We start from the raw sequence: 27,283 nt of genomic DNA on the forward strand, positions 1-27,283 counted from the left end.
AGGAAACTGAGCAAGGAGAGGGCAGATACCAATTCTGAATTAATGGCCAGAAGTTCACCACTAGAGAAGATCAGAATAAACTCAAGCTGCCAGATGGCTGATTCATTTTCCCAGGCAGGAGATTCATGCTCATGCTGCTTCCTTTTCTTTTCATGCTTATTCCTTTTCTTTTTCCTGCAGAATAGGAACCCCCTATGTAGTTCCATTACCTTATTTGTATTATTTAAAAAACCTCAAATAAACAAAACAAAACAACCAAACAATAACAACAAAAAACTCTTACCAACACACCACCCATAATCCTTTATTTATTTATTTATTTATTTGAAGACTTTTCTTTTGAGAATTGGAAAAAGAAACCAGAATTTGTATACTGGATTTGTCCCAAGGTGAGGTGGTAGCTTTGATGGCCTATACTGAATAAGCCATACTTTGTCTGTTGAGATGAGTACAGAGGGAAAAAGCAGTCTTCCCAGTCAAATTTTTTCCCCCAGGTTTTTGAATCTGGCTTAGTCACTCCAGGGAAATCTGCTCTAAATCCTTTTGAAGACGAGCTATTACATAAGAAGCAAAAATAAAGACCAAAAAATGGGTTACTTTCCCATAATTTGCAGGAGAGAGATTGCACATGAGTAGCTCCTTAGGTTTTTCCCCGCTCTGTGAATAATTTCTTCCTTTTTTCCATTTATGTGTCCCTTGTGTGCCCTTATTTCTCACCAGATCTTTCCAGAACACCCAACTCATGTCTGAATTTTCTTTGATTCAGTAAGTTTCTGCCTGCTCCTTCTGTGAAGTAGCAGAGAAACACAGTTTGTCCCATACCACTACAAAGGAAGGCATTTTAACTCCCCTTCGTTATCAGCTCTAAAAATGAACAGAATCCCAGTAAGTCGCAGATGCTTTCCTGCTAATTGCATTATGAGCAGCAGCTTTACTCAGTCCTCTGTGCCACTTGTTACCCAAAGTCTCGTGTTCATTCCCCTGTTTGAGTGAGGTGCTCTTTCTAGGTCTCATCCTTTGAGATAAAAATCCCTTAGCCAGGTTCTAAAGTTCCATCAGCAAACTGTGTAAAGGCCACAGCAGTTTTTGGTAGGAAATCATGAAAAGCCCTTCTCCTGGCTGCAGTCAGCATGAGCTGCTTTCACTTGAGGAATCACCTCACCCTAGGTACAAGTGTTACCAATCAGGCCCCCTCTCTTGGATTCAGGACACAATGTGCTTCAGTTTCCAGATGTGTAGGGAAGTTTTGGAAGACACAGACCTTTGCAAGACATTATTTGTGTCCTGTGGACTTAGGTCTAGGCAGAGGAACCATGAATCAAGGTCCATTTTATGAGTCAGGCACTATGACAGCATCAGTGACAAAGTCTGAGGAGGAAGCACAGGAACCAGAGAAACATGTTTCAAACTGGGTAAGCCAGGTAAGTGGTAGGGCCTGCTTAAAGGCAGCAAAGAACAGGGTGCAACAGAAAAAGGGCTGGGGTGACAAGCTGCCAAGAACTGAAATAAAGTCATGCAGGCCAACAGCACAACTGATGCCAAGCAAGGGAAGCAGCTTTAGCTGAGAAACAGACTAAACCCAGTGCAACTACATCATACTGTGGATGTGTAGGGCACCTAACCCATTAGGAGCACAAAAGCAGTTCTCAGCTGGTCAGAGCTTGTAGTGCTCCAGCCTCCCAGAGACTCTGACATGGAGCCAGGGCTTGTCTAAAAAGGGGAGAAAGGAGGCTGGCTTGTGGTTAGGTGAAATTAGAGTGGAACTGAGACAGAAACGGCACTATTCAGCTCAACCTCTGCCCAGGATCATAGAGCAAAACAATTATAAACAACAAAGTCAAATACTTTTGTGTTTAAGCTCTGAAGAAAATCCTCTTTCAAATGTATGGGACAGCATTCCTCTGTATGTGCAGGCAAACACAAGATTTGGATGATGTACCTTGGCCTTTTCCCCACAAACTACTGAGGCTGGAACTTAGGGGCTTAAAGAGGAAGTCTGGGCAATGGGGGCTTGTTACAGACAGATAAGGTCAAGGAACAAATTACTCTTTCAGACAAACTTGTAAGGTTTTCTATGGCTGACCTACCACATTCCTAAGGTTCTCTATATATGTCTGTCCCTAACACAAGTTTCCTTTGGTTTAGTTTTTCACCATCAACCAGCTGCAAGGTTTCTTTCAGACTGTGTTTCTCACAAGTCACTCCCCTACTGCCAGTTGTGTCTGGGGCTCAAGGCTTTTTCTGCTGCCTCAACTCTGACACAGCGGGTGGTAGAAGCAAAGCAAAGTGTGATTGTGTCATTAGCCGAGATTAAATGGCACAATGCATAAGAAGTAGAAAGGAATACAACAGTTTATGACATGTTGATGGGTTGCACAGATGTTCAAAACCGTTAAGATAAAAATACTTCTTTTACAGTGCAACAGTAGCAGTCCTGCAAAGCCTCAGTGCCAGCAGCTGTTTTCCCCTCTGTGGCAAAGGGCACACCTGGGATGCTTACATAAACACTGAGGACAGCAATTCCCACTCTCACTCCCCCAGGGAGTCCCCACTTCTCAATTCCCTTGTACCTCTGGTCCCAGCTGTAGGCCTAGCAGAAGGGAAGCTTCCAACCTGGAACATGGGTCTTCCAATTGCCAATTAGGCCTTTAGGAAAGCAACTGTTGGCAAAATTATAAAAGTCCTAAATTGAGATGCAGATGTTAAATTGTTATTTTTGGCACATCTATTTTGCAAAACATTTGAAGCAACAGTTACTTTTCTGGGGGCTTGTACCCTGTGGACACAGCTCCCAGGCTTACTCCAGTAACATCACATGGGTTGGTTATGCAGGACAGGGAGGTAAAGTCAGTCCTGGACTCAGAAGCTTCTCTCTGTAACACAAGAGTTAAAAGAAAGAGATCCCTGTGGCTTGGCACCCACTTCTGAAAAACTTGTATTCAGATTAACTATTTGGCTTAAGTGATAACTCTCATCATATACTGCAAAATTAAGTTGCTTAAGAGAAATTGTGTCAAGAGTTTTACAGCACGATGTAACTATATAAAATCAAAAAGACATTAGCATGAATAAATTTAAATGCTGTCTTGGTAATCTTTGAAGGTTGTATTAGTTCACTCTCCAAAATTTGAAGGCGATGCATTTATACTAAACCTGGCTTTTCAGCAATAACTGTAATGATTCTTCTAGATGTTTTCATAGTAGGGCTCTGCAAATGTGTTTTTCATTTTTTGATATTAAGCACCATTTTTCAATCTGAGAGCAAAACTAATTCCAGCATCTCTCCAATACATTTCCAGTAATTATTTCTTATCAACCGATTTATCTCAGCCAACACAATATCCAGGCTATAAAACTGTAAATTAGTCATTATCTAAAGGCAACCAACTAGTTTTTGATCAGCTTTAAGTACTATATTCTCACAATATAATTAATACCATTTTGTCCTAGATTTTTCCTGGGGTTTTGTTTACCCAAATCATTCATAAATGAATATAGACCATCTTCTTTCCTGTCTTGGGAAAAAGCAAGTTTCTTGGTAAGTTAGTCACAGAGCCATGTTCTCTGAGTTCACACTTGTACTTTAATGTTGTCACTATTGCTTAATAGGAATTAATGGTTAAGAAAAAAATTAAGACAAAATCTGGATTTCAGCATAGGTTATCATCACAAGCCATTTGCCTTCTAACAGAAAGTCACAATATAATTACAGCATATTAATCACTGTACAGCAGCATTGGTAGAGCTCTTGAAGTGACATGACACAGTGGCATTTGCCAAGATGAGAAGGTACTTTCAACAACCTGAATCAGTGCAAAGCCATGGCAGGAGCAGAGGGGAGGAAAGCTTTCCTTGATCAAGTTTTCACGCTACACAGTAAAACAATGCATGTAAACCACCAAAAAAAATGGTAAGAGGGAGAGTATTAAGAGGAATTAAGGTGGGTGTGGGTAGACTGGCTCTTCCCATGCGACCCTATGGAGAAGGGGACCAGCACCCTTCATGAGCCACATTCAAGAACTGAGGCGAATCCAGCTGTTCTGCACAAGACCAACACAGAGAAACCTCAGCAGCTGCACTGGAAACACCTCTCTCAGTCATGCACAACACAGAGGGTAACAAAGAACATTATATGACAACTCACTGTTCAAATCCTCACTGCTGCAGAAACACTGCAAAAGCCAGAAAAACTTCCAGCTCCTCCTTTGTTCTCTGAAGAGCTGACCTTCACACATCAGGTGCTTGACCGTGCAAACCTTGTAAGGCAGAGCAGATTCTCTTCCCAGTAGTTCCTGAAGACCACAGCAGCAAAGGTCACTGCCCCAGGTAATGCTCCATCCTAGAGAATACCACTTCAGCTTGGTTTCACATGAACACCATATTCAAGTGTCAGCATTAACCTCCCACCCATTGATAATTCAATTCCAACCACCCACTGTAGTTACATTTCAGTTAATTACAATAAAAACAAATCAAAAAGGTAGCTTTAAAACCCATGCTGATGAACATCAACACTTTGAAAACTTTAACAAACTATTTGTCCTGTAGCTTCAGACTGCACATACAGCTAACAAAAAAACCCACTCAAGAGCTGTGGTCAAAATTAACCAGACAATGTTAAAATTAATATTTAAATACTCTAATCAAAACAGAACAAAAACACAAAAAAACCAAATGAACAAAAAAACCCCCAAAACCATAAAAATGAAACAAAGCAGACAAACAAAAAACAACCAATCCCCAAGCTATAATATTTAAAGAAGTTTTCATTGTATTAGGAGCTTAAGATCAAGTCTCAAAACAAATATTAAAAAAGTCCAGACAGCTCCAAGCTGTAGAGACACAAGCTGCTGCAATCAGCTAAGTCTGTGTGTTCCAGATCCCACATTTCAAGGCAGTGAGAAAAAGCTTCACACATAACAGAAACATTGACTCTTTGGGTTCTCCTTATTTTAGCCTTCTGTTTCTAAATCAGCTATGCACTTCCCATGCTTTCTAAGCAACACACTTCCAGGACCCTATTGAAAACCCTTACAAATTTCTCATGCATCCAGAGTAGCAAGTAGTTCTGCTGCTACAAATAACACTGAAGAAAGATAGTATACAGAAGCCACTAGAAGGAAGTTAGAGAATACTGATACTTGAACATATTGCACAACTCCCAGGTAACTCATAAAAATCAACTCCCAGGGCATCTGCATCCCGCTGCTAACCTCCTTTTCAAAGCCCCTGTGCTTCCACTCCATTTATTTACAACCTTCATTTCTGTCTCTTTAAACACTCAGCTCAGTATTAGAGGTCATGGAATTTCTTCTGTTTCTTTAAGATAATGAAAACCAAGGTAATTGGAAAAAAAAATCATCCTAAATCAAGCTGTCAGAATTTGATGACTATGCTAATTATTTTTTTCACATTTAGTCTGAATAGAACTCTGATTATAGGGTTTTTAAAAACAAAAAAAAAAACCCCTAAACCTACAGAGTAGTTATTTTGTCATCTCACTAAAAGGCTTTTAACCCTTTAATGTCCTTAAGTGCTTACAATTTGAATTGCTATATAGTTGTACCTTTTATAATATTAATGAAAAAGTTTTAGTAAGGGATATGCCTATAAAAATATAAAAGTATACCTTTAAAAAATTAACAAGCTTTGCCATGAAGCAATCGTGCAAGGTAGGACAATGTGTTTGCTCTCCATTGCAGTGTAGAAGGTTCTGTGTGTGACCTACTTCCCAGCTTTCTTCAGACAATTTACATACTACATTTACACTGCAAATCACCTCCTTGCTGAGATTCAGTTTTGTAACAGTTTAAGTTAAATTTGGTCCATCTCTTTTGCAGACAGGACTTTGAGCCGCTTGCCAGGTTCTGCAGCCTGCGAGTTGGATCCAGCTGATCCAAGCAACCTCTCTCACATGACTCAGGTCAAGCTTAGGTAACCAACCATCTGCTTAAACAAGTCAGCAGCTCACGGAGTGCAGCCTTAACTAAACAAGCTATTTCAGGCAAGACACACCAACCAGCTCAAGGCTAACAACCCCCCTTTGATTTCCCTAGGTGTGGACAGAAAACCCTCTCTGTAAGGAAGAGCTGGTGCTAGGAACAAGGCTGTCAGGATTGCCAGTTCATATCTGCCCCAAAAAATCCCTGTATGCATGTATTTTATGTATTTTCTGAAATGCTAAGCTCCTCACAAACACAGAGAAAGGTAAAATAAAACTGAATTCTTTATGAATTTCTAGTCACTATCTATTCCCAAGACCATATTCAACCATAAAAAATAGCAAAACTAATGTCAGATGTATAATTAACAAACTTTAATTATACAAAGAATAGATTTTATTTCCTCTCCAATTAAAATATATTCATTACTTTAATAGCACTCAGGTTAAATTAATAAGTTTAATTACAAAAAAAAATCAACAGAAAGCAAGCTTCTGCTATTTTTTTAATGTGAGAATCAAATACACTGATCAAGGAACATCTGGGTTGCACTTTTAAATATTCATGCCATTACACAGCACAGATTTAAAAAAATAGAAAAAGTAGATAATACATTTCTGTGTATTCAAAAGTTTTATAACATTAAAATCTATGTGCTGTATATTCTATATTCTAAATCTTAGTGTCTAGAATTCAAATATATATATACAAAAGATATCGGTAGTGCCACAAAACAAGGAAGTGACATAATTAAGCAGAGATCATAAAGCAACTGTACTTAAATACAAAGCTGTGATACCTTCAAAATCAGAAATGGAGGATCAGTCCAGTAAGGAATAGTTTAATTATTTTAAGGTGGCTCTCATTAGAATAGTTCTTAACTTTTAAATTTAAATGGTGCAAATTGACATGAACAAAAATAAAAGATTTCTAACACTGCTATTGAGATTTCTAACACTGCTTTTTTAAAAAAGCATTTTCTAGGAGATGAAATTTTATCTTCTCCTATGAAAATATAAAATACAAAGCAGTGCAAAATATTAGCAGATAAATCAGGTAGGATGATGTTAAAAAAAAAAACCAAGAAAAATGTCAAATAGAACATCTTTTTGTGTAGAGGGCGAATTTAAAATGAGCCTACTCTCATGCAGGGCACAGAGGTACATAAAATCTCCTTCATTTCTCTTGAGTTCTCTTTTAATTAATAAAATTAATGTACATTTTATATAAAGATGGATCTGTAAAAAACAGATGGCTAAAACCAGTGTACTGAAAACAATTTACACATCTGAACCAGAAAAGTAGATAGACAGGAATTATATTAAAATATACAAATCTACAAAGTAGCAGAAGTAACCATAATGTTACAGCAGCAAATTTATGTGTATTGTCTGAATTATGTCACAACCAAAGTTACAGGAAAAAAAAGACTGTTTTCAATCCTACATAATTTTAAAAAAGCTAAAATCTCAGGTATAATATACATGTATACAATTATATTTTGAATTAACTTATTCACAAATTTTATATAGGGACAGGCTCTTTGTGCAACTCTCTTTGCTCAAACATCAGTGATACAGAGTACTAAGAAAGTGAAGCAAAGGAATGATCACATAAATACAGTTTTGCATTACTTGGGCTTTCCCGTATCAGGTCTATGAACTGAAGTTACAAAATATACATATTTGCCTTTCATACATACTGCTATTACATACAAAATTCACTTAAAGGACAATAATTTGTAAAGTGTTAAAATGTGTAGAGGTTGACAGCAGAAAAATCTAAATCCTGCCATATGGTTACATTCTGGAATTAACTGCATTTTTTACATTACATTTTTAAAGTAACAAAACAGGAAACATTTGTATCCACAGTGCTGTACATTTCACTAATACATAAAAATTTCCTGTATTTTCATAATATCTGTACGACAAAGAGGACATTCATTAAGTAATCGAGCACATTCCTTACAGGCAACTAGGTGACCACAGGGAATGAAGACAACTGACACATCCTTAGCCATACAGATTTTACAGAGCTTTTCTTCCTGTAAACGTCTTAACTTCTCTTCAGTACTGAGGTCTAAGGAAAATAGACACATAAAAAGAAGTTAACATACTTACTACCACTGAATCACATTCTTTTTATTTCTCTTTACACACAAGGACAAGGTTTTCTTCATATGATTTAAAGGTCACACCCTTAAAAAGAACAAATAAAAACTACAAGAGAAGGCATCCAAGCTGCAGCAGGGAATCCTCTTTTTTGATTTCCCCTTCTATCCCATTACATCTCCCAGGCTAATGCAAGCAGGGAGCGCATCTTTTTGCATTTGTAAGAGCTTGAAATACCTATAGAATTTAGGATATGCATGTTTCAATCAGGAACCATTCTTTTCACAGATGTCTCACTGACAAAATTTCCCCAAAATTTAATCAGAAGGTGAAAGAAAGGCTCCTTGCTATTCGTTAAGTCATTTGGATTTTCTTTTTCTGAATTTTCCCTATGAGAATAGTAAGGATGTGACCTCCTTCCCTGCCCCATTTTCAAAATGCCCATTTTTCAAATAGCTTAAAATCTTTAACACAGAAAGAGTCAATCTGGCATTGCACATTAACTCCGTTATTCCAATGTGCCCCATTTGAAAACACAAAATTCAGACACCTTCCCCTGCCACTTGGGGGAAGCTCTGCACAGCCAACCACCAAAATAAGGTCCAGCTGCAGTGCAAGTTCTTCTTCCCCTACAATGTCCTATTAAAAATCTTATTAAAATGAGTGGGTTGGTAAGATCTCTGCTTATCATGCCAAGCAGATGGTCTTTGCCCTCCCTATGAATTCATCCATATGCTTGTCTTAAATTACAAGTCTCCTGAATCAGATCCTGGGTTTGGTCTATTTGCAGAGTGCACCACAAGGGCTTTCTGAGCACGACATGCATGTCCCAGCAAAGCTGGAACATAAATAACTGAATAGAAACACCATTTAGATGCACACTTTTCCTTATTGGCCAAGAACAAAAATACTTCTACCCCAAGCAAAATTATATACTGGAAAATAAATGCCCCTCCCACTGTGACGTTTGCATATTGAATACACTGAATGTCCCTGTGTGTATTTCATTTTGCCACATCTATAGTTTGTCTTATAACTATATTCTTGTAGTTATTCTTGCTTTTATTTTTAAATATACTTGTCTCAACAATTTTGGCTTTTTCTGTCAGCACATACAACCTTTCCTAGAAGCACGCTAGACTGTCAGTGTCTGAGTGACGGTCACCTCTGAGATCCCAATACTACTTATTTTAGAGATGACATTTATAAATGCTGCTACACTCAAATATTTTAACACTGTTTGTTCAGGGCTTTTTTTTAAATGTTCCAAACCAAATATCTTAATTTTAATTTACAATACTGTCAGTTTACCACAGGTAAGACTGGGATCAGAGGGTAGACTACACAGATAACATTAAAAAATATTTCACATACTAAAGAACTGATATGAAAGTACACACAGAGGTTTTGTAACTGAATAAGCTCATCTTGCTCAACTGGGATTTCATTTGGTTCTTCTTCCCTTGTATTTTCTTTATGAGCACTTAAGTCTGCTACCAGATCCTCAACAGATGTGTGACTTTCTCCAGTCATCTGCAATCTCTTTTCCATGGTGTTCCTAATCTCAGACAAACTGAAACCCATGGCTATGGCACTTTGTACCAAAGGATTCTGTAAGAGATCATCTAAAACAAGAAATTAAAAACAGAACAAAAACACTTTAAGAAAAATGAATCTGATTATCTGACAGTATTGACTACAGTACTCTAAGACACATATTTGCAAACAAATATGTAGCCAAAGGAACTATATTTACAATTTAAGAATTTTGCTTATTGTAAAGACTGCAGATTTGAGATTTCTTCTATCCTAGTTTTCCCTAGCTTTCTCCCCTCATCTATTTATATTACAGAAATCCTCCTAGATTTGCTGTTCAAATCAACTACTTCCAATTAAATAACATCTCATATAACTATCATTACAAATTTTGTAGCTGAATGTTAAATGAAATTAATCCAGAATTACAAGTCACAATGGATAAAGAACGTTACATCAACTTTAATTTGGTTCAAGGAAGAAAAACAACCACATATATATGTTGAGAGAAACCAATAATTTGAATTTATAAAACCAAAACAAAGCACTACCAACAAGCAAGCAGGTCTATCCATGGTAAGACACAACACTACTTGGGGAAACCATTATTCAGTCTGTTAGACCTTCCCCTTCCTTTTACTTATCAACACTGTTTCAACAGCAAAATATTTCAATTTTTAATTTTTAAAAACTAAGACTTTTTTTTAAAAAGTTTTTTTTATTTTCACTCTCATAAACAAGCAGTATGGGAGAGATTTCTAAGCAGGTTTTGTGTAGCCACCTTTACCAGCAATAGCTCCCATTCCCCGGCATGAAGCTGCTCCTCTGGCCTCCTACTACCCCTTCAACTGTTTTGTCTTTTTATTGCTTGGTATTTGTGAAAAGCATTGCAGGAATTTGTAATACTGGATCACATAATAAACTGCTTCAGCTTGCTCAGCTTCTTAGTCCTTGCCATTAGACAGACTAACTCTCCTGCCTCATGAAAAAGGGCTGTTTCTGTTCAGTATTCTTTAGCATTCATCCCACAGCACTACAACTTCAATATTTGATGCACACTTACTGCATCAAATAAGACTGCATCCTATACAAACTTCTTCCATAGTTCACAACCTTTACTTTACAGTATTTACCAAATTATATTTATATTTCCTCTAAGAGAAATAAAATACTTTCTGCAGTTCTTTAGAAGCAATAGAAGTCATCCAACAATTTGCCTGTCATGCTTTATTTTAAAATCTAATAGGGTTATTTTTGAAATTAATAATTCCTGTCACTATACATTCAAATAGGGATATTCCAAAATAGAGGGGGAGGCTGTTTATTTTAAACAGATACCTTTAGAAAGTACTGTCCCTTCAGCAGCTTCTGTCTAAAAGTGAAATATAAAGAAACAAAATTACAATTCTGGAGAAAGTAGAAGGAAATGCATAGAGTTACAACATTAAAAATAGTTATTTGATCTCATGTTATTTTAGTGACAAGCTATTCAATCTGCTCTGAACAAAATGATCAGTATTTTGTTATGATTTTAACCCATCTCTGCAATATTCATATGTACATGATTCTTAGTCTACAAAATTCTGAAACATTATCAGTTTACATTTAAGTGACTACGCACAAGTTTAACAATGCGCTACTAACAAGAAAAAAAAATTTATCTGCCATTATTCATCATAAACCTTAGGTTTCCAGGCTATAAAACAAATGGCACTTCTTCAGTATCCAATATACAACATTCACAAGGTGCCCTGGCTGTGATCTGTAATCTAGCTATGGAGAACTAGGAGATGGGCACACTCTGATTGACAGAGCCAAAACATACTACAATTCTTTCACTTTTTGCCAATGATAGTAACAGCAGGTGGATTAAATGATAGGCACGTAATTAAAAAGTAACTTCATATAAAAACTATGTTGATTTTTTCTATTTTAACGAAATTATTAATAAGCAAGAAACTTACTGTTGAATCCCTACACGCATCTCTTAAGTGAACATTATTTATAAATTCTATTCCCTTTTCCTTGATCACAAATCTGCACCTAAAAATAAGAATATTTAGATTTAATAGAACTGCATTAGTAGCAAAAATTTGTTACGTAACTATGGAAGATTTTATAAATTTCCTTCATCATACAAACTGCCTGCTTTTAAAATCTCTAAATATTTAGTCAGCATCTGTGATGTCACTGTAATATTTCTAAGAACATCTTGAAGACAGCTCATGACATAGATTTCTAAAAGTAAAAGCTTGCTCAAATGAAAAACAAACATTATGTTAAAATACTGCTTCTTTTAGTCTTTCACAATCAAAGCAAACACACTGGTCAGACAGGTGCCTTCCATGCTTTCTTTCATTATTTTCCAGTCAGTCTTAGCCACTGGGCAGAGCTCTTCCCTACCAGAAGATTTAGGGAATGCCATAATTCCCTGACAAGAGCTCTCCAGCTCTAGCAGTCACTTCACCTTCAGGAATAGACAGCTGCTGTGAGAGTGACACACTGCCACTGAAGCTGATGTGCAAAAAGAATTAAAAACCAGAAAAGACTCTTTATGATCTGAGAGGAAGTAATCAAGCATTATTCAGGCAATCTAAACCAAAATCAAGGTCATAAAAGAGGAGTGAAATGTAGCAAGAAAACATTCCTTAACTATTCACTGCACCACGCTAAAAACTTGGAATCATGTCTCTCAAGTCACAGCAGTTAATCATTAAAATCTAATAAAAAAGGAACAGCTAATGCATAAATACCAATCTCCAACTTCCAGAGAGTTTTTCACCACAGCAGAGAAATTTGGGAGTTAATGCATAAAAGATACTAATATTATCAATATAAAGTAAGTATATAAAGTAAATATAAGTCTTCATATTTGGATGGCTTCTGTCCACTTGTGAGAACTACTGAGTCATACTATTCTTCCTTTCCTCAAAACAGATTCTAGACAACATTGGCAGTCTTTCTAAAGATTACTTCTGGTACTACTACTACACTATTGTCTGGAATCCTTAATCCTTTCAAATTAGACAGAACTATGTTTTATATTCCATGCCACTACCGACCTCTTCAGGAATGTTTGCTCTGCGGCAGCCGTTTAACAATTTTGTATCTTGGTATAAGCCACAAACTTTTACATGTACCAAGCTATTACAACAACCATCACAATGTAGCACCTGGATAACAAGAAAAAATCCTCAGATACATATTGACAAAACTACACAATTCTTTCTGCTGAGAAAGCAAGCCTCAATTAAATCCAGACACAGATATCTTCCCTTTAATAACACTACAATTAAGACAACATAAAATTATTTGCATAAATCTAAACAGTGTTTAGATTCAACCTTCTCGAGGCTTTATTAGTATGCTCTGTCATTACAATGCAATGTACTGTAAATAAGACTCAGACAGAGACCAAGAAAACCCTAAAGAGACACCTTACCCAGGAAACCATTTGGCATGTTGATCCCAAGGGTCTTCATTTTCCTTCCATTCTTGCAATCCTCCACCACAGTGGAAACACACAACATGATCACCATTACCTGAGGAAACACACAAGAATAAAGTTACAAACTTCGTGCAGGCACAGTACCAAGTTTCCAACTAAAACGTGTTAAGAAAAGAAGCATTTCTTTTACTCATTTACAATTTCAACTGAAAATAACTCCATTTTAATAGAGGACAACATATGATTTGAAACAAATGTTCAGAGGAGAATTAAGCTTAAAGAAACACAAAATAAGAGAAACAAGTTTCCTGAATTTTATTTTCATAAGTAATTATACAAGTAAAAAACAGAAGCTGAAAATAATCTATTACCATGGAACTCAATCCAATGGTAAACAAGGCCTGAAGATGTCTGTCACAAAGAATCAGAGATCTTTACACGGCTTTTTGGTGCTCCATTTCCCATTAAGATCAACAGGCCCCAACCAGCAATAGCAAAACCAGCTGAGAACTGCATCCTCTCTGTTCTAGCACTGTGCCTACTGAGATACAACACTGTCCCAGAAACTGCTTCAATATTGTTTTTATTGGAAGAGATGTGGATTGTGTTTCTCTAGAAAGAGAAATTCTTCTCAGGCCATAGGGAAGTTTTCACAGAAGTCACCTGAAGAGCTGTCAGTCTGATAAGTTGGTGCCCAGTTACACAACTCCACCATACAGATCTTTTGGTACTTTTATGAACCCAAGAAGAAATAAATACAATAGTTCTACTGGGCACAAACATTGCCATTTATAACCCAAACAGGGAAATAGCAAAGATTTTATTAATGGCTACTTTATTTATTATATAAAATAAATGGAATCATACTGTAAAGTTCTGAGACCTACTAAGAGAGAAGTCAAGTAAGATGAGAGCAAGAAATTATCCCAGATAATCCCCTTTTCCTTGTGACCAAGTAAGAGCAATGTTTTGCACTTGTACAGTATCTCTCAGTGAGGAATTTCAAAGGCCTTTAACAGTGCTGTGCAATTCCACCTAACTGAGAAACCAATGCACAGAGATGGTGGCTCATCCAAATCAAACACTACACGTCTAAGAGTACAAGCTCCTCCACTGGAACCACTGTCTTCATAAAGTAGGCAATAGTGGTATTTGCTGGTTTTGGGTGTCCACATGCCATGACAATGCAAACTCATGTACAAAAGTACAATAGCACACAACCTGGATCATCTTTTGTAGTGGTTTTTGTACAGGTCCATTCCTTACACTTAAAATCTAGAGGGCAGCACTTTGTTTCTTAAAAAATATTGACTCAAGTAATTGTCATTGTGAAAGACGTATTACAAAGGTTTTAGCAGGCAAGAAAAATACTTGGCTGTTTTACTGCTGAGAATAAATTTATGATCAAGTCTATGCTTTGTTAGTAAACATACATGATACAATGTATGCAATTTTACATAAGAACTGTGAGAGGTAGTTTACAGAGCAAACAGATTATGGCAAATTGTTCCATATAAAAATTTTCAAAATTAGGGATTTTTTCATAACATGACACTTCCTCATGTACAATTTCTTTGTAAAAGGTATTAGTTATTTCAAGATCTGGCTTACCTATGCTATAGAATCCAGCTTCTGCAAGTTGCTCCTTGTCAACAGGATATATCCACGATAAAAATGTTTGTAAACGTTTTCCATATTTTGCCATAGAGGGATTCCTTGGGTGTTGTCCATTATTCAGACCACTTACGCCAAGCTCAGCAGGAATAGATTCACTTGGAACATTTCCAACATCCTGGCCCAGGACAAAAAGGCATTTGGGAAAATGCCTCTTGTGTTCTGACCAAGCTCTGTCAGCGGGTTCCCAGTTCTTCAATTTTCCACCACAACAAAAACATGCCACTTGGTCACCAACACCTGTATAATAAAACCCAGCATTAGCTAATTCCTGTGGTGTCAACTGGCCATTAAGGGGCCAGTTGTGAAAAGACTTTAATCTTGTTTCTTCACTCCACATAGCAGGGTTTTTAGGATACAAACTATCTGACATATCCACAACCTGCCTAGTTCTCAAAAGGTAGTCTGCCTCCACATCAGGGTCATCCAGAGCACATGGGAGGGATGAGTTGCTGGTACCATTTTCAGTTCTATTTTCATAGTTCTGGGCAACAGGATCCATGTTACTTTCCAGATAAGCAGATTCAGCAATAAACTTGCAGCTGGGGGCAAGCTGTTTGTGTCTCTCAAGTGCAGAATCCCCAGGCATCCATCCTTCAACAGTTGTATGGCAGCTGAAGCACTTCACCTTGTCACCTTCTCCAGTATAAACAAAGCCAGCTTGTGCTAGAGCTAACACAGAAACAGGACAGTCCTGTGGAAATCCAACAAAAGTTCTCTGTCGGTCAAGTTCCTGTGCCCATTCCTGGGTACCATCAGTGTCTGCAGAGGCACAGGCTTCTGAGTTCTGTGGGACATTACACGTCATCTCTTCATCAGCAGGGCTCCCCTTTAGATTTCCTAAACAAAGAATATATGTTTTAATTTCCCAGACAGAAGGATAGATCATATCCATATACAACCCTTGAAGCTGGTTAAATTCAACTACCATCCTTTATGTATTAAAATAACAACTCTTCCTCTTCTCCCCCATTTCACCCTTGCCTGCATTACCTGCCACACAGAGGCAAATACCAAGGTATTAAAACCAAAATAATAAAAAAGTTGCAAAGAAAAGCAGAAAGATCAAGATGTCTTCAAGGCCTATAAACATTTACCTGGAGAACACATAGGTTTATAGTTTTTAAAGTATGTTCTATTTCTTAATAAAGGTTGCAAGAATGAAATTAACAAAATACTTTAATAAAGTTCCAGCCAAAACCCTGTCAAAAGGCTTCTGAACCTGAAAGACAAAGTTACTAAATTTAAAATACTGATCTGAGCCAGACTATAGTTACAAGATTTTAGAGCTCAGTTCTCAAACACAAGTATAAATTATCCTCATATGAAGGCCATGACCTCCATGCCCATTACAGATGGACAGCAACTGGTAAAACCATCATCAAAAAGAAAAAAGCTTTTTTACTTGTGTTATTTTGTAAAGACATACATCAATTTACATTTTAGCAAAATATCTTGTGAAATAAACTATCAGATATTTCACTGGGGCATTTTACCAGAGTGCTGGGCATTGCTTTTAAGATCAGTGTGTTGGAACTACCCAGCATTAGTGCTTCCACTTTTCCACACCCTGCCTACACCCTCTACAAAAATTCCTGTCCCTCTGCCATCATCATCATCCCCGAAGGAATGTCATTCTTCGCACTGGTCACACATTCCTATCCCTGCCTATACTTTTCCAGAGTGAGTACCAGCTACCAGTTCTGTCCCTTCTGCACTAGAAGGTTGCTAAGAGCACTCAAACAAGCCCCATCTTTGCCGAGAATGAAACAAAGCAGGTCCTGTGCAAGAACCACACATTGACAGTCATCACCTTCATCCCAACGTGAAGTCAAAGCACACTAAACATTCACCTCTTGTCCAGACAAGTGCAGTGATACTATTAACTTGGCTACTGCTGATACACATCTTAGAGTGGTAAATTAAATTATAATGAGAATTCCCAAATAAATATCTTAGCATGAAGCAGTAATAGTTCAGAAATCAGTAAAAAGAAAGACATAGAAGGAAGAATAGAGTATGTACTTAACTGAATAAGTGTTCTTCACTATTTTCTAAAGGAATCCTGAAATACATCTCTTTCCAGCCTATATAAGGTAGGCCAGCACAGAAGAACATAGCTTCCTCAAGACCTGCATTAATACTGATTACACATTCTGTAACACCAATTCAGAGGTTACAATGATTACTTCTATAACACCAGATTTAGCTTCTACAAAACCTTTTTAAGGGTTCAGAAAGGGGAGGGGGAAATTAAAATGCCTATATATTGTAGGATTACTGCATCCTCTACCAAAACAAAGGTAATTAAGCTATAAGCAGGTGGCGAAAACATGACGTCAGACACCTGGCATGGGTGCTTCATGTAAGCATGAATACCTCTGAGCACCAGCTTTAATTTCTTCTGTCCATCAGTTCATGACTAATGTACTAATACTAGAAATTATACTGTGGCTCTCTGTTTTAGCTTAGCAAATTCAAAAATAGCATCTGAATAAATTACATTGACTGACCTACAAATCTGATGTGTATGCTTGTTTTGACTTTGAAGGGCAAAAAAGCCCAAACCAGTAATTGCATTCAGTAATGTGAAAGTTATCATAAAACATGCTGGTTTTATATGTATGTATATACATATATTGAAAACAATTGTCTTTATAATGAAATTTTAAAAGCTTTCATGTTTACTGCCCATGTTTATTTCCTTATAAAAACCTTACTTTAAAGCCTCTAGAAATGTTCCTGTAAAGATCTCAACTGACCTTAAGCATCTATCACTTCTACACTGCTTTCATGTCATTATTGGTATTACTCAAAACCATTTATATGCATGCCTGAAAGACTTTCTATAAGAACACAAAGCCTACCTCACATCCTTCAGAGACTCCTTCTCAAACTGCTCACTGGAAAAAAAAATTATATGGCCTTTGCCGTATGAATAGCAGTATACCTCCATTTCTACTGCATTTATATAGAAATGAGTTCAAAACAGTGAAAAAAATCTTCCCATCTAAATTTTTTACATTTTAATTTTTTTGTTTCATGTACATTAGTTTTTTCTACAATGCTATGAATACTTTAAAAAAATCCTGTTAACATGGTGAATAAAAAAGAAATTATGCCCTCCCCATGGTGATAACGAAAATATTTGCCACATTTGGATTTTCTGGAGTCAATCCTCACAATCAAAACACTAAGAAAAACATGTACCAAGAGAGTAGTAAGTACTGACACAGAAGGTACAAGCACAGCAGATCAATTCTTTAATAATATGAACTACCTTTTTCAAATTATATCAACCACATAATTTAATCATGAACACTTGGAACACAAAGGTTCAACTATCATTCTAAAAGCCAAGTCTAAATACTGCAATGACAGAAGTAGGACCAGGTTTAACAATGTTTCAGCCACACTATGAAGCCCTTCCCTTAGAACAGCCCCTCAAAACACAGCTGGTTTACGTTTCACTATCGTTTTATCCATGAGAAACATCTTCATCAAGCATTGAGGCAAACTCCTTGTCTGTGTAAGTACTGTTTTACATACACTAATACTACTTTGAATAAAGCATCATGTTCAATTATTTCTATTTCAAACAACTGTTAAATGTGTAAATGTGTAAGATTACAGCTAGCTTAGGAAGAGCATTTCTGCACAGGTTTTTTAACAGTTGCCTAACTCCAGTTAGCTGGAATGATGATTTAAAACAGTATCTGGCATCATAACAGCAGTCAGAGATATCAACTACAGCAGAAAAATGAGTGAGGGTAAATTTTTGAACAGTTTACAGCTAAGAAACAAATTCACAAAAATCTGCCACCTAAGATGGGCACACAAGACTTTACAATATATACCAATAGCCAACCTGAGGTCAGAGTATACTCTGTGTATACTGAAGTTAATTAAGCCATTTGCATATGAAGGTAAAAGGTCCAGAAATGTTAAAGATCATCTTCACTTATAAAACTCAGATATTTTAACAATTATTGAAGCATTATATATATTTTCATACAGTGAGTAAACAAAGTCTATTTTAGCCTGAGAGGCTTCCAGAAGCTGAGCCAAGTTTAATCCTGCTTTTGAACATCTGAAGGTTATTTGCCACAAGACACCACCCTCTTTCAAGCTGAATTACCAATTTATACAGCCTACTGATTATGTTTCAGAAGAAAAAGTAGAGACAAAAATATATAGCAAAAATATTAACTTATTCAAAATGCAAAATTGTACACTGTGGATCTGCAATACAAACATGTTTAATTCAGCTTTAAAAATACTGACAGGTATTGATTTTATGCAAAAATACAACATGATCATGTTGTCTAGATCTGGAAAGCTCCAAAGGAAAAGGACAAAACTCACTTTTCCCTTTCAAGTATATTTTACTAGATATGACTATTTCTATCCTTAACCCCAAACTATATTGGCACTATAAGGAGTTATTTTTAACTCTTTTACATGATTAGCATGGCAATAACCTCCAAGTCAGAAATATACTTGCACAGCCTCATGTTCCTGACCAAAGGGTACACGTTAGTGTTTATTGTTGACTGAATTTTGAAATGTGAGTAGTGCACCAAGTAAATATCAAACAGAACATAGTGTACCAGCTGACACACAGATTATGCATGTCACTTCAATGAACTTCAGTTTCTGCTTGCTCAGCTGCAACTGGATCAAGGAAGGTGCATGCTGTTAACTGAAAATCTACTTATAAAGATTAAAATTTCCACAAACATTATAAATTTAAACAGCATTTGCAAATTTGCATCTAATTATCAATAGCCCTTTTTAAAAAAAAGTTCTGGTTAGATCTATTTGATTTATTTCAGAAACAGGGTATGTATCTACAGAATGCCTCCTGACTCAGTGCCAAAGCTTACATAACCTTATCAGCTCAGCTTTATATGTCTGCTCTTCCAACAGGTCCTACTTAGCCTCCACCAAAGTTTGTCATCACAGGAAGTCAGTCAGCTGATTAGGGTTATAGTAGGCTATTACACCCTCCTGATTTTTGACTTAAGTCACAAAGACTTTTATGCTCTCCCTGTCTTCAAAATGTACATAAGCAGGCCAACAGAAAAATAGCATTTTGAGAAGTATTTTCACACTGCACTTTTCTTCATATGGTATGGAATAGAGAAATAAACAAAAAAAGATGTATTCATGGCTGCTAAGGGCAGAGGAAAAAAATCCTTTTTGAGAACTTCCAAGTTAAATGTCATCAGAACTTTAGCTGTAGCTATGAGAAAAAGTAGTAAATACCAGCTGCTATAGGAAAAACTGGCATGCTGTAGCCAAAGTAAGATACTACTCCTGTGGCTAAGAAACAAAAAAAACTACTGAGTTAACAGTAAAAGAACAGCCAGTAGTAAATTAAAATCTGCAGTGCCCTGAGATGCATCTTCTTTCCTGAGTATGAGCTGTGCTTCAGCTTTTAGTGCTACATCCTTCTTTCACAAACAATTTCAACTTCTAGTTGAAGAAAAATATGGAAAAGGAGGGCGTTTTTCATCAGGGAGATATTATGATAAGAAACTTCAGCTACAGCAACATGATTCATGCCACAGCAAAACTGCTGAATCTTCTGGATTCTAAGGCAAAGTTGGAGAAGTACCTGACCGGCACCTCCTGCCTCAGCCCCTGGCTAGGGCGTTCCTGAGCCTCCAGTGCTCCTCCCCACAGCAGCCACGCTGAAATCACCACTCAGTCACTCAGCTGCAGCCTGAGAGAGAAGAGCGTCCTGATACTTTCTGGTGTCACAGCACGAATGTTTCACTATTAAAGAATGGGAAGAATCTGCCTATATACATATATACATTTATACATAAAGTGTGTGTATTTACACACACACACATCCCTCATTATCTTGTACACCCCTCGTGGATTACCCTCTATATTTTATTTTTGTCGGGAAATGGGGATGACTTGGGAACTAATTCGAATATTTTACCAGAAATGAAATATGAAAGTTGAAAATAGTCAGCTTGCCCTTCTATTTAATAAGAAACTCTCCAATCATTGAAGGGGAAGGACAATGATCTGCAAGACATGTGCAGCTTCATTTTACATTTTATATGACAGGAGTGATACTCAATTCAAGCTTTGCAGCATGCCCTCTTCATCTTTACAACCTTTCAGTCTCCACACACAGCTACATTTTTCATGTTTAAAAATCTTGTGATTTCTCAAGCCTGACTTTAAATCATCATGCTCAGAATATTTTGGATAGTTTGGAGAACTCTGTAAAAGAGACCCCATGCTATAAAAAACAAAAAGCAGCAAAGGACTGTACACTGTTAAACAAAACAATACAAAAGGTACATTAAACAGTTTTCCTTAAGGAATTAGTATCCAATCAGATCAAGTGTAGCAATGGATTAATCAAAGCAGATACTGGTTTCATTGCTATTTCCCACCAATCCCTAGAACAAATTTACATTCCTGTTGGTAGAAAAAAAAAAAAGAGGCTAAGAACATTTTTCACATAATCTTCAACATTGTTTATGAAGCCACAGCTTTGAAGCTGACCAAAAAAAACCCATTTTTAAAATTCTCTCCCTTGGCCAAGAAATCCAAATTAAAATATAATCTAAAGCTAAAAGAGTCTGAGGTCATGGAAAGCCTGAAATGTAGATGTTTTACTAAAACTAGCAAGGGACATAAATTAGGATACGCCAGAACATCCAAAGACAACAAAACAAAATCCTGGAATGAAGAAGTAGAGGGCAGCAAAAAAGAGAAAGAATATAAAGCAGATCCCATGATCCAGACTTCTCACTCCTAAGAAATTCTGTATCTGATTATAAATTGGATTTCTGGAACTCTTCAGCTCCCTGCAGCTGTACCACCCACCTTGGGAGGACAGCAACAGAGAGAAGTCCTATCACAGGTACACATGGCCTGAATGAAATCAATTTTCATACTTGTAAAACTGAGATATGAACACATATTTCCTTTCTTTTCTGATAACAAATACAAGTCTGTGTCGTATCAGTGGGAGTAGTCAAAAAAAACTACAGCCAATCATCCTCATAAACATTCTTTCACTTTTGCTGCTGACTGCAAAGGGCAAGGTCAGGGGAGGTGCAGAACAATCATTAACCATTAATCAATTAATTAACTAATTTGCCCTTCTTGGTCAGTGCTGTAGGGACCAAGCTTTTCATAAAAGCAAGTAGTTGGGGATTCTTTAAAGGACCTCAAAGAAAACTGCAAATCAATCAAGTAGACAGCAAAAGGAAGCAATTAAGAAAATGAAAAATATCCAAATAAAAGTTTAATCAACCAATCCATCACACAAAAACCTGCTTTCTTAGAGACAATACTTCACTGTTACATGACGGTTTACTTCAGGATAAACAACGAGTAATTAAATTAATCTGTATTCTACTGCTCTTTGTCCAGGTATTAGATTTAAAAAAAAAGGTAAAATAGGGGTTTTCCATGCAGATGGTTGCTTTTCCTTCAAAACTGGTTTACTGTAAGACCTTGTCGTTTCTATATGTTAATTTAGGAAACTAAATTCTTCCAGTTAGCTACATGAAGTATTGGCATTAAAGTTGCAATGTAAGACCAGCAGTGAAAGGATAATGAAAGTAATGCTGCAAACACGTTTGCATTTTACAGCAGACACAGATTAAAAACAGTGCAAAAATTACCCAAACCACAATGCGTACTTACACCCATTTGTAGGGCTTTCAGCAGGAAGACAGAAGCATCCAACGAGTAGTACAGAAGCAGAAATACACCATGTTAAAGAGAAATATATAAACATACTATCACAGACATTGTTCAAAAAAGAACTGCTTGAACTTAAATTACCACTGAAAAAATCAGTTTGAGTGAACTTCTCCCTACAGAATTCTTAATAACTACTGTAATCGGACAAAACTGCCCTTTTATTAACAAGAAGCAGCTCTAGAAGGTGATGAGACTAATAAAAATAATAAAAGAGGGGCGCGGAGACATAATATTCAAATATAGCAAAAGAACCACAGACACCATAAAAGCGGTTATTAGCACAGAAATGTTTTCATCCACATTTGCAAAGAGCAGCACAGAAGGTTCGATCCGGGGCGCGGCTCGGGACAGGGTCTGGGCTCCGGGGGGCAGCCCCGGCCCGGCCCGGCCGCTCCCGCAGGCGGCGGCGCGCCCGTCCCCATGGCAACGCCCACCGGCCGCGACCTCCCGCGGCTCCGCGAGCGCCCGGGGGCAGCGGCGGCCGCACCGGCCCTCGGCATCCCCGGCACCGCCGTGGGGGCGGGGAAACATCCGAGAGACAGAGCCCCCGCTCCACGCGGAGAGCCCCGCCGAGCCGCCCGAAGCAGCGAGAGCCCCCCATCGCGGGTAGCCGCGAACCCGGCCCACCTCCGGGCCCTGCCGTCACCCCGGTCCCGCCGCTGCCGCGGGCACTCACCGGGCGCATCCCGTCCGGTCCGGTCCGGTCCCCGGCACCAGAGCCGCTCTTAGCAGTGCGCTGGACAAGATGGCGGCTCCCGGCAGCCTCAGCGCCGCGGGGGAGGAGCAGCGCCCCCTGGCGGGCTGGTGAGGGCGGGCGGGCTCCGCCGGCGGACGGCGGCGCGTGGCGGCAGCGGGAGGGAAGTGCAGAGCGGCCTCAGGCCCTTTGGACACCACAGCTCTGCTTCTCCTTCCCCTCAGCCCATTCGGACCCCACAGCCCCGCTTCTCCTTCCCCTCAGCCCCTTCGGACCCCACAGCCCCGCTTCTCCTTCCCCTCAGCCCCTTCGGACCCCACAGCCCCGCTTCTCCTTCCCCTCAGCCCCTTCGGACCCCACGGCCCCGCTTCTCCTTCCCCTCGTTCCCCTCATTCCCCACAGCCCTGCTTCTCCTTCCCCTCAGCCCCTTCGGACCCTACAGCCCCGCTCCTCGTTCCCCTCGTTCCCCTCGTTCCCCTCAGCCCCTTCGGACCCCACAGCCCTGCTTCTCCTTCCCCTCAGCCCCTTCGGACCCTACAGCCCCGCTCCTCGTTCCCCTCGTTCCCCTCGTTCCCCTCAGCCCCTTCGGTCCCCACAGCCCCGCTTCTCACCCCTCTCAGGCCGCTCAGTCGCCAAACCCATTCAGTTCCTCGGCCCCACTCAGCTCCTTCGTTCCTCCGTGCGTTTCGTGCCTCCCTTCCCACTGCTCACGACTCCGTGCCGGCTTCGCCTCTTCTCCCTCAGCACCTCCAGCAGCCTCTTCATGTCACACCATCTTCTCCATACGGTTTCATGTCCGGAAAATGCTCATCCCAACGCTCTCCTTGCTCTCACCTCTTGTCCCCGCAGAATTACAGCTTGTTATGATTTAAGTCTGTTAAACGAGAATTTTTTTGGGACTTGAATTTTCCAACTTAGACAGACACCTCAGGCTATTTTCTTTGGTAGTTTTAGCCAAAAACCATCTAATCATTCTCATGGCTAAGACTAAGATGGTCCTGAACATTACAATTTTACTTTAAGCCTTTTTCTCTTTTTTAAAATATTTGTAAATTTTTTTAAGGTGACCTTATTGTTGACCAGCACATTTAACATAGCCAGAGTACTTGGTTGTATGTCAGGGACCTGCTTCCTGCTATCCTCAGGAAAACTCAGCTGCTTGGAATACTGTTCTCAAACGTCTTTGGTTTTCTCCTTGCGCATGTCAATAGTAGCGACTCACTTTTTTCAGACCATGTATCTCCAAAGACTTGTGGCAGAGAGTGTGGACAATTTCAGGAGAAGCAGTGTAATTATACAATGTATTAGAATGTTTGCATATTCCAGGGCTTACACTGAAAGCCTTTTTGATTAAGGATTGCTTCTCACTTCATTGTCCAGCACCTACTAAGACCTCAGTTTGATTCAAAGCTTCCAGTTACTACAAGCAACTACAGTATATGGTAAGTAATGAAACAGTAACAAACGCATTTTGATTGATTATAAAAAACATGTAATGATTATTCAGTAATTAACAACAATACTCAATAACTTAGGATGCAATTCCACATACCACTTGCTCTTCGTTCAGAAAAGAATGACCTGAAATCTGTAACATAATATTTAGTATGCAGCATAATGCTGATGCTGAGCGTGTAAGAAATAAACAGCTCTATCACAGGACTGAGTCACAGCCATCTAAACTTATTCCACATCAGTCCAAAGCCAAGATCATTTAAGAATCTTTGGCACAATAAGAGGTTTGCACCTTAACACTGCAATGTGAACGTGAATATTTAATCTTCTAAGTCCTTGTCATACCACATTATTAATACATTCATTAGCAGTGATTTTCACAAAGGCTCTTGCTCTGTTGAGGTTTGATATTTCTCCAAATGAAGCACATGGTTTTCAGAGGTCACAAAGTGATTTTGCAAAGACCCACTTTCAGGTTTTGATATCTAAATCCATAACTATGGTAAAAGTTTAAATCAAAAAGCTCTCTCACCTCTGCAGGAGGTTGGATTGGATCACCTCCCGAAAACCTTTCCATCAAAAAATATGAGATAAAACTGAAAAAATAAGATCCTACCAAAAGTACAGTCTCTTTGAAATTTTCTTTACACAATCATGTTAAAATTTTCTATCAGTTACAAGCTGAGCCAGATAAACATAAACTGGACTTAGCACACAGTTCTTTGACACAAACTGTTTAGTCAACAATGGGTCAAGAGTCACAGAGGTTCATATGGGAAACTCTGTTGACATAATCCCTAAGAAATTAATGTAATTTATTTCCTACTCATCTCATTGATTTATCAATTGTACCAGGTTCATTAGTACCAGATTAATGAATGGAGTAAAAAAAGCTATGCAATCCAGAGCTGGGATTTCTGAGATGCAGCAAAGAAGAAAATCAAATACGGAAAAATGACAAAATGGTGACTTGACAAGGAATATTTTCTCATTAATATGACAATAGAAAATCGAATAACTAATAAGTAACAGATGTCTGAAAGCTGCCTTTTCCCTTGAATTATATCCAGTGCTTTCATCACCATTGGAAGAAGAGATGCAGTCATTTGATGGGAAAGCCATGTAGTTGTATGCTGGTCCACAGAATATCAAATCTAATTCTCTCTACCAAAACAGCAGGACATGCTTTATCTACAGCATTACTGCCCATTCTTTCTTTCTCGTTGTTGCAAGCAGGTGATAAATGTCATTCTTGTTACATTTTCATGAAGGCAGTGGAGGAGTCTGAAGAGAAGTTTGAGAAAAAGAGAGGCATAATTATAGTGCAGAAACAGGAAAAGCTGAAAAAATCTGATGAGCCTTCTCAACTTCAGCAATGAAATCTTATGCAGGACAAACATTCCTATAACTCCCAAATCCATTGTTGGTCAGACAATGACCTTCTCATTAAAACTAAAACCATCAAACAATGGCAGCAGTACTGAACTTGATAATACATGCCTGTGAAAAAGTGAGCACCTAAACATGTAAAAACTGATTCTTCCTTTGATGACAGTATTCTGCTGCTGAAACTACTTCTAAGTTCTCTTCAGTGTGATATCAAATCAGAAACAAACTGTTTACATTCTTTCACAATCCACTGAGCAGACGAGCTAAGATAAATACCAAATGAAGAGGAAAATGCAACTAGTGAATTATCTTAGTTCTGTTTGAACTGATTGCAAGAAATAATTATCTAGAGCCAGGACTTTGGACTTAGCAAGCATGTGACATAAAACTAACTACATACATGGTTTTCTATTCATACTTCTTTCATGTTGGAATATTAGTGCTGGCACACAGGTTTCTCCATTGTTCAAAGCTGCTGCTGAAACAGATTTTGGGGGGTCTTTTTGTCTTTCCTTGTCAATCATAATTAGAAAAAACCAATCAGGATTCTTTAGAGCTATATGCTCTGATGGGAGAGAAATACACATTGAAGCAGTGAAACATATTGTCCAGCAAATAACTGATCTGGTTCCTACCAAATGCTGTTCCAATCACATTACCCCAGGAATTGCTTCCAGCACCATTTTTAACAAAGCTCCTTCTTCACAGGCATTACAGAGAAGAGTTTAATTAGTCTTTCTACCTATCATTATTCACCAGCAGGTTGCATGAACCTACACAGAACTGATGAGTTAAGCCTTGACCAGAAGATCAATCAGGTCTGGAAATGGAAACTAAATCTACATTTGGCTCTTGGCTGTGTTGGCAAGTGGTAAGAAAAGCAAACAACTCTGCCTGAAACAACGCTGATTTCTGTGATTGAAAACAAGCAAAGCTCCGTCTCAAAGTGATCCTCCATATTCACTGATCTTAATTAAATCTGGGACCTTTTATAGCTCAGGATGATGCAGTGACACTGAGTTTAGCTATGAAAAAACCCAAAAGTTGCAAGATGTGTTTGACAATCACTGTCTGAGAATGTTTCTCATTTCAGTTGTCTAGATGAATGGAAACAGCTGGTATTAGCTAATGTTTAGGATTCTTACTTGCCTAAACAACATTTACCAAATGGAAATCATCTGAATAATATGGAATCATGTCTCCTTTGTACCTTTATTTCTTCTGTGTCAGAATTTAGCAAATGTCTACAGAAAAAAAACAGGACCAATCATGAAACAATTACTGT

General features: G+C 38.2%; 1 protein-coding gene and 1 long non-coding RNA gene across 7 annotated transcripts; one reads left to right on the plus strand and one right to left on the minus strand.

The window, feature by feature from the left end:
- Positions 1 to 297: 297 nt before the first annotated feature.
- LOC117002849 (X-linked inhibitor of apoptosis) lies at positions 298 to 23,233 on the minus strand. Of its 6 annotated transcripts, XM_033072334.2 has the most exons (8): positions 23,137 to 23,212; positions 22,401 to 22,414; positions 14,652 to 15,554; positions 13,035 to 13,134; positions 11,557 to 11,635; positions 10,931 to 10,964; positions 9,457 to 9,681; positions 298 to 8,024 (listed from the first exon to the last, which is right to left on the minus strand). In XM_033072334.2, the coding sequence occupies exons 3-8, from the start codon at positions 15,520 to 15,522 to the stop codon at positions 7,831 to 7,833; spliced, it is 1,503 nt and encodes a 500-aa protein (XP_032928225.1). In that variant the 5' UTR covers positions 15,523 to 15,554; positions 22,401 to 22,414; positions 23,137 to 23,212; the 3' UTR covers positions 298 to 7,830. The 6 variants fall into 6 exon arrangements, 4 of the variants coding, with proteins under 4 accessions (XP_032928225.1, XP_032928224.1, XP_032928228.1 ...); XR_006163045.1 differs by lacking the exons at positions 22,401 to 22,414; positions 23,137 to 23,212 and having other exon boundaries at positions 298 to 2,873; positions 4,145 to 8,024; positions 14,652 to 15,573; XR_006163046.1 differs by lacking the exons at positions 22,401 to 22,414; positions 23,137 to 23,212 and having other exon boundaries at positions 298 to 2,660; positions 2,758 to 8,024; positions 14,652 to 15,573.
- LOC117002850 lies at positions 23,195 to 27,256 on the plus strand. The gene is made up of 3 exons (XR_004419423.1): positions 23,195 to 23,264; positions 24,535 to 24,596; positions 26,758 to 27,256. It is a non-coding gene; the product is annotated as an uncharacterized LOC117002850 (long non-coding RNA).
- Positions 27,257 to 27,283: the final 27 nt, after the last annotated feature.

Source organism: Catharus ustulatus, chromosome 14 (genome assembly GCF_009819885.2).
Source record: "Catharus ustulatus isolate bCatUst1 chromosome 14, bCatUst1.pri.v2, whole genome shotgun sequence".
Lineage (NCBI taxonomy): Eukaryota > Metazoa > Chordata > Aves > Passeriformes > Turdidae > Catharus > Catharus ustulatus.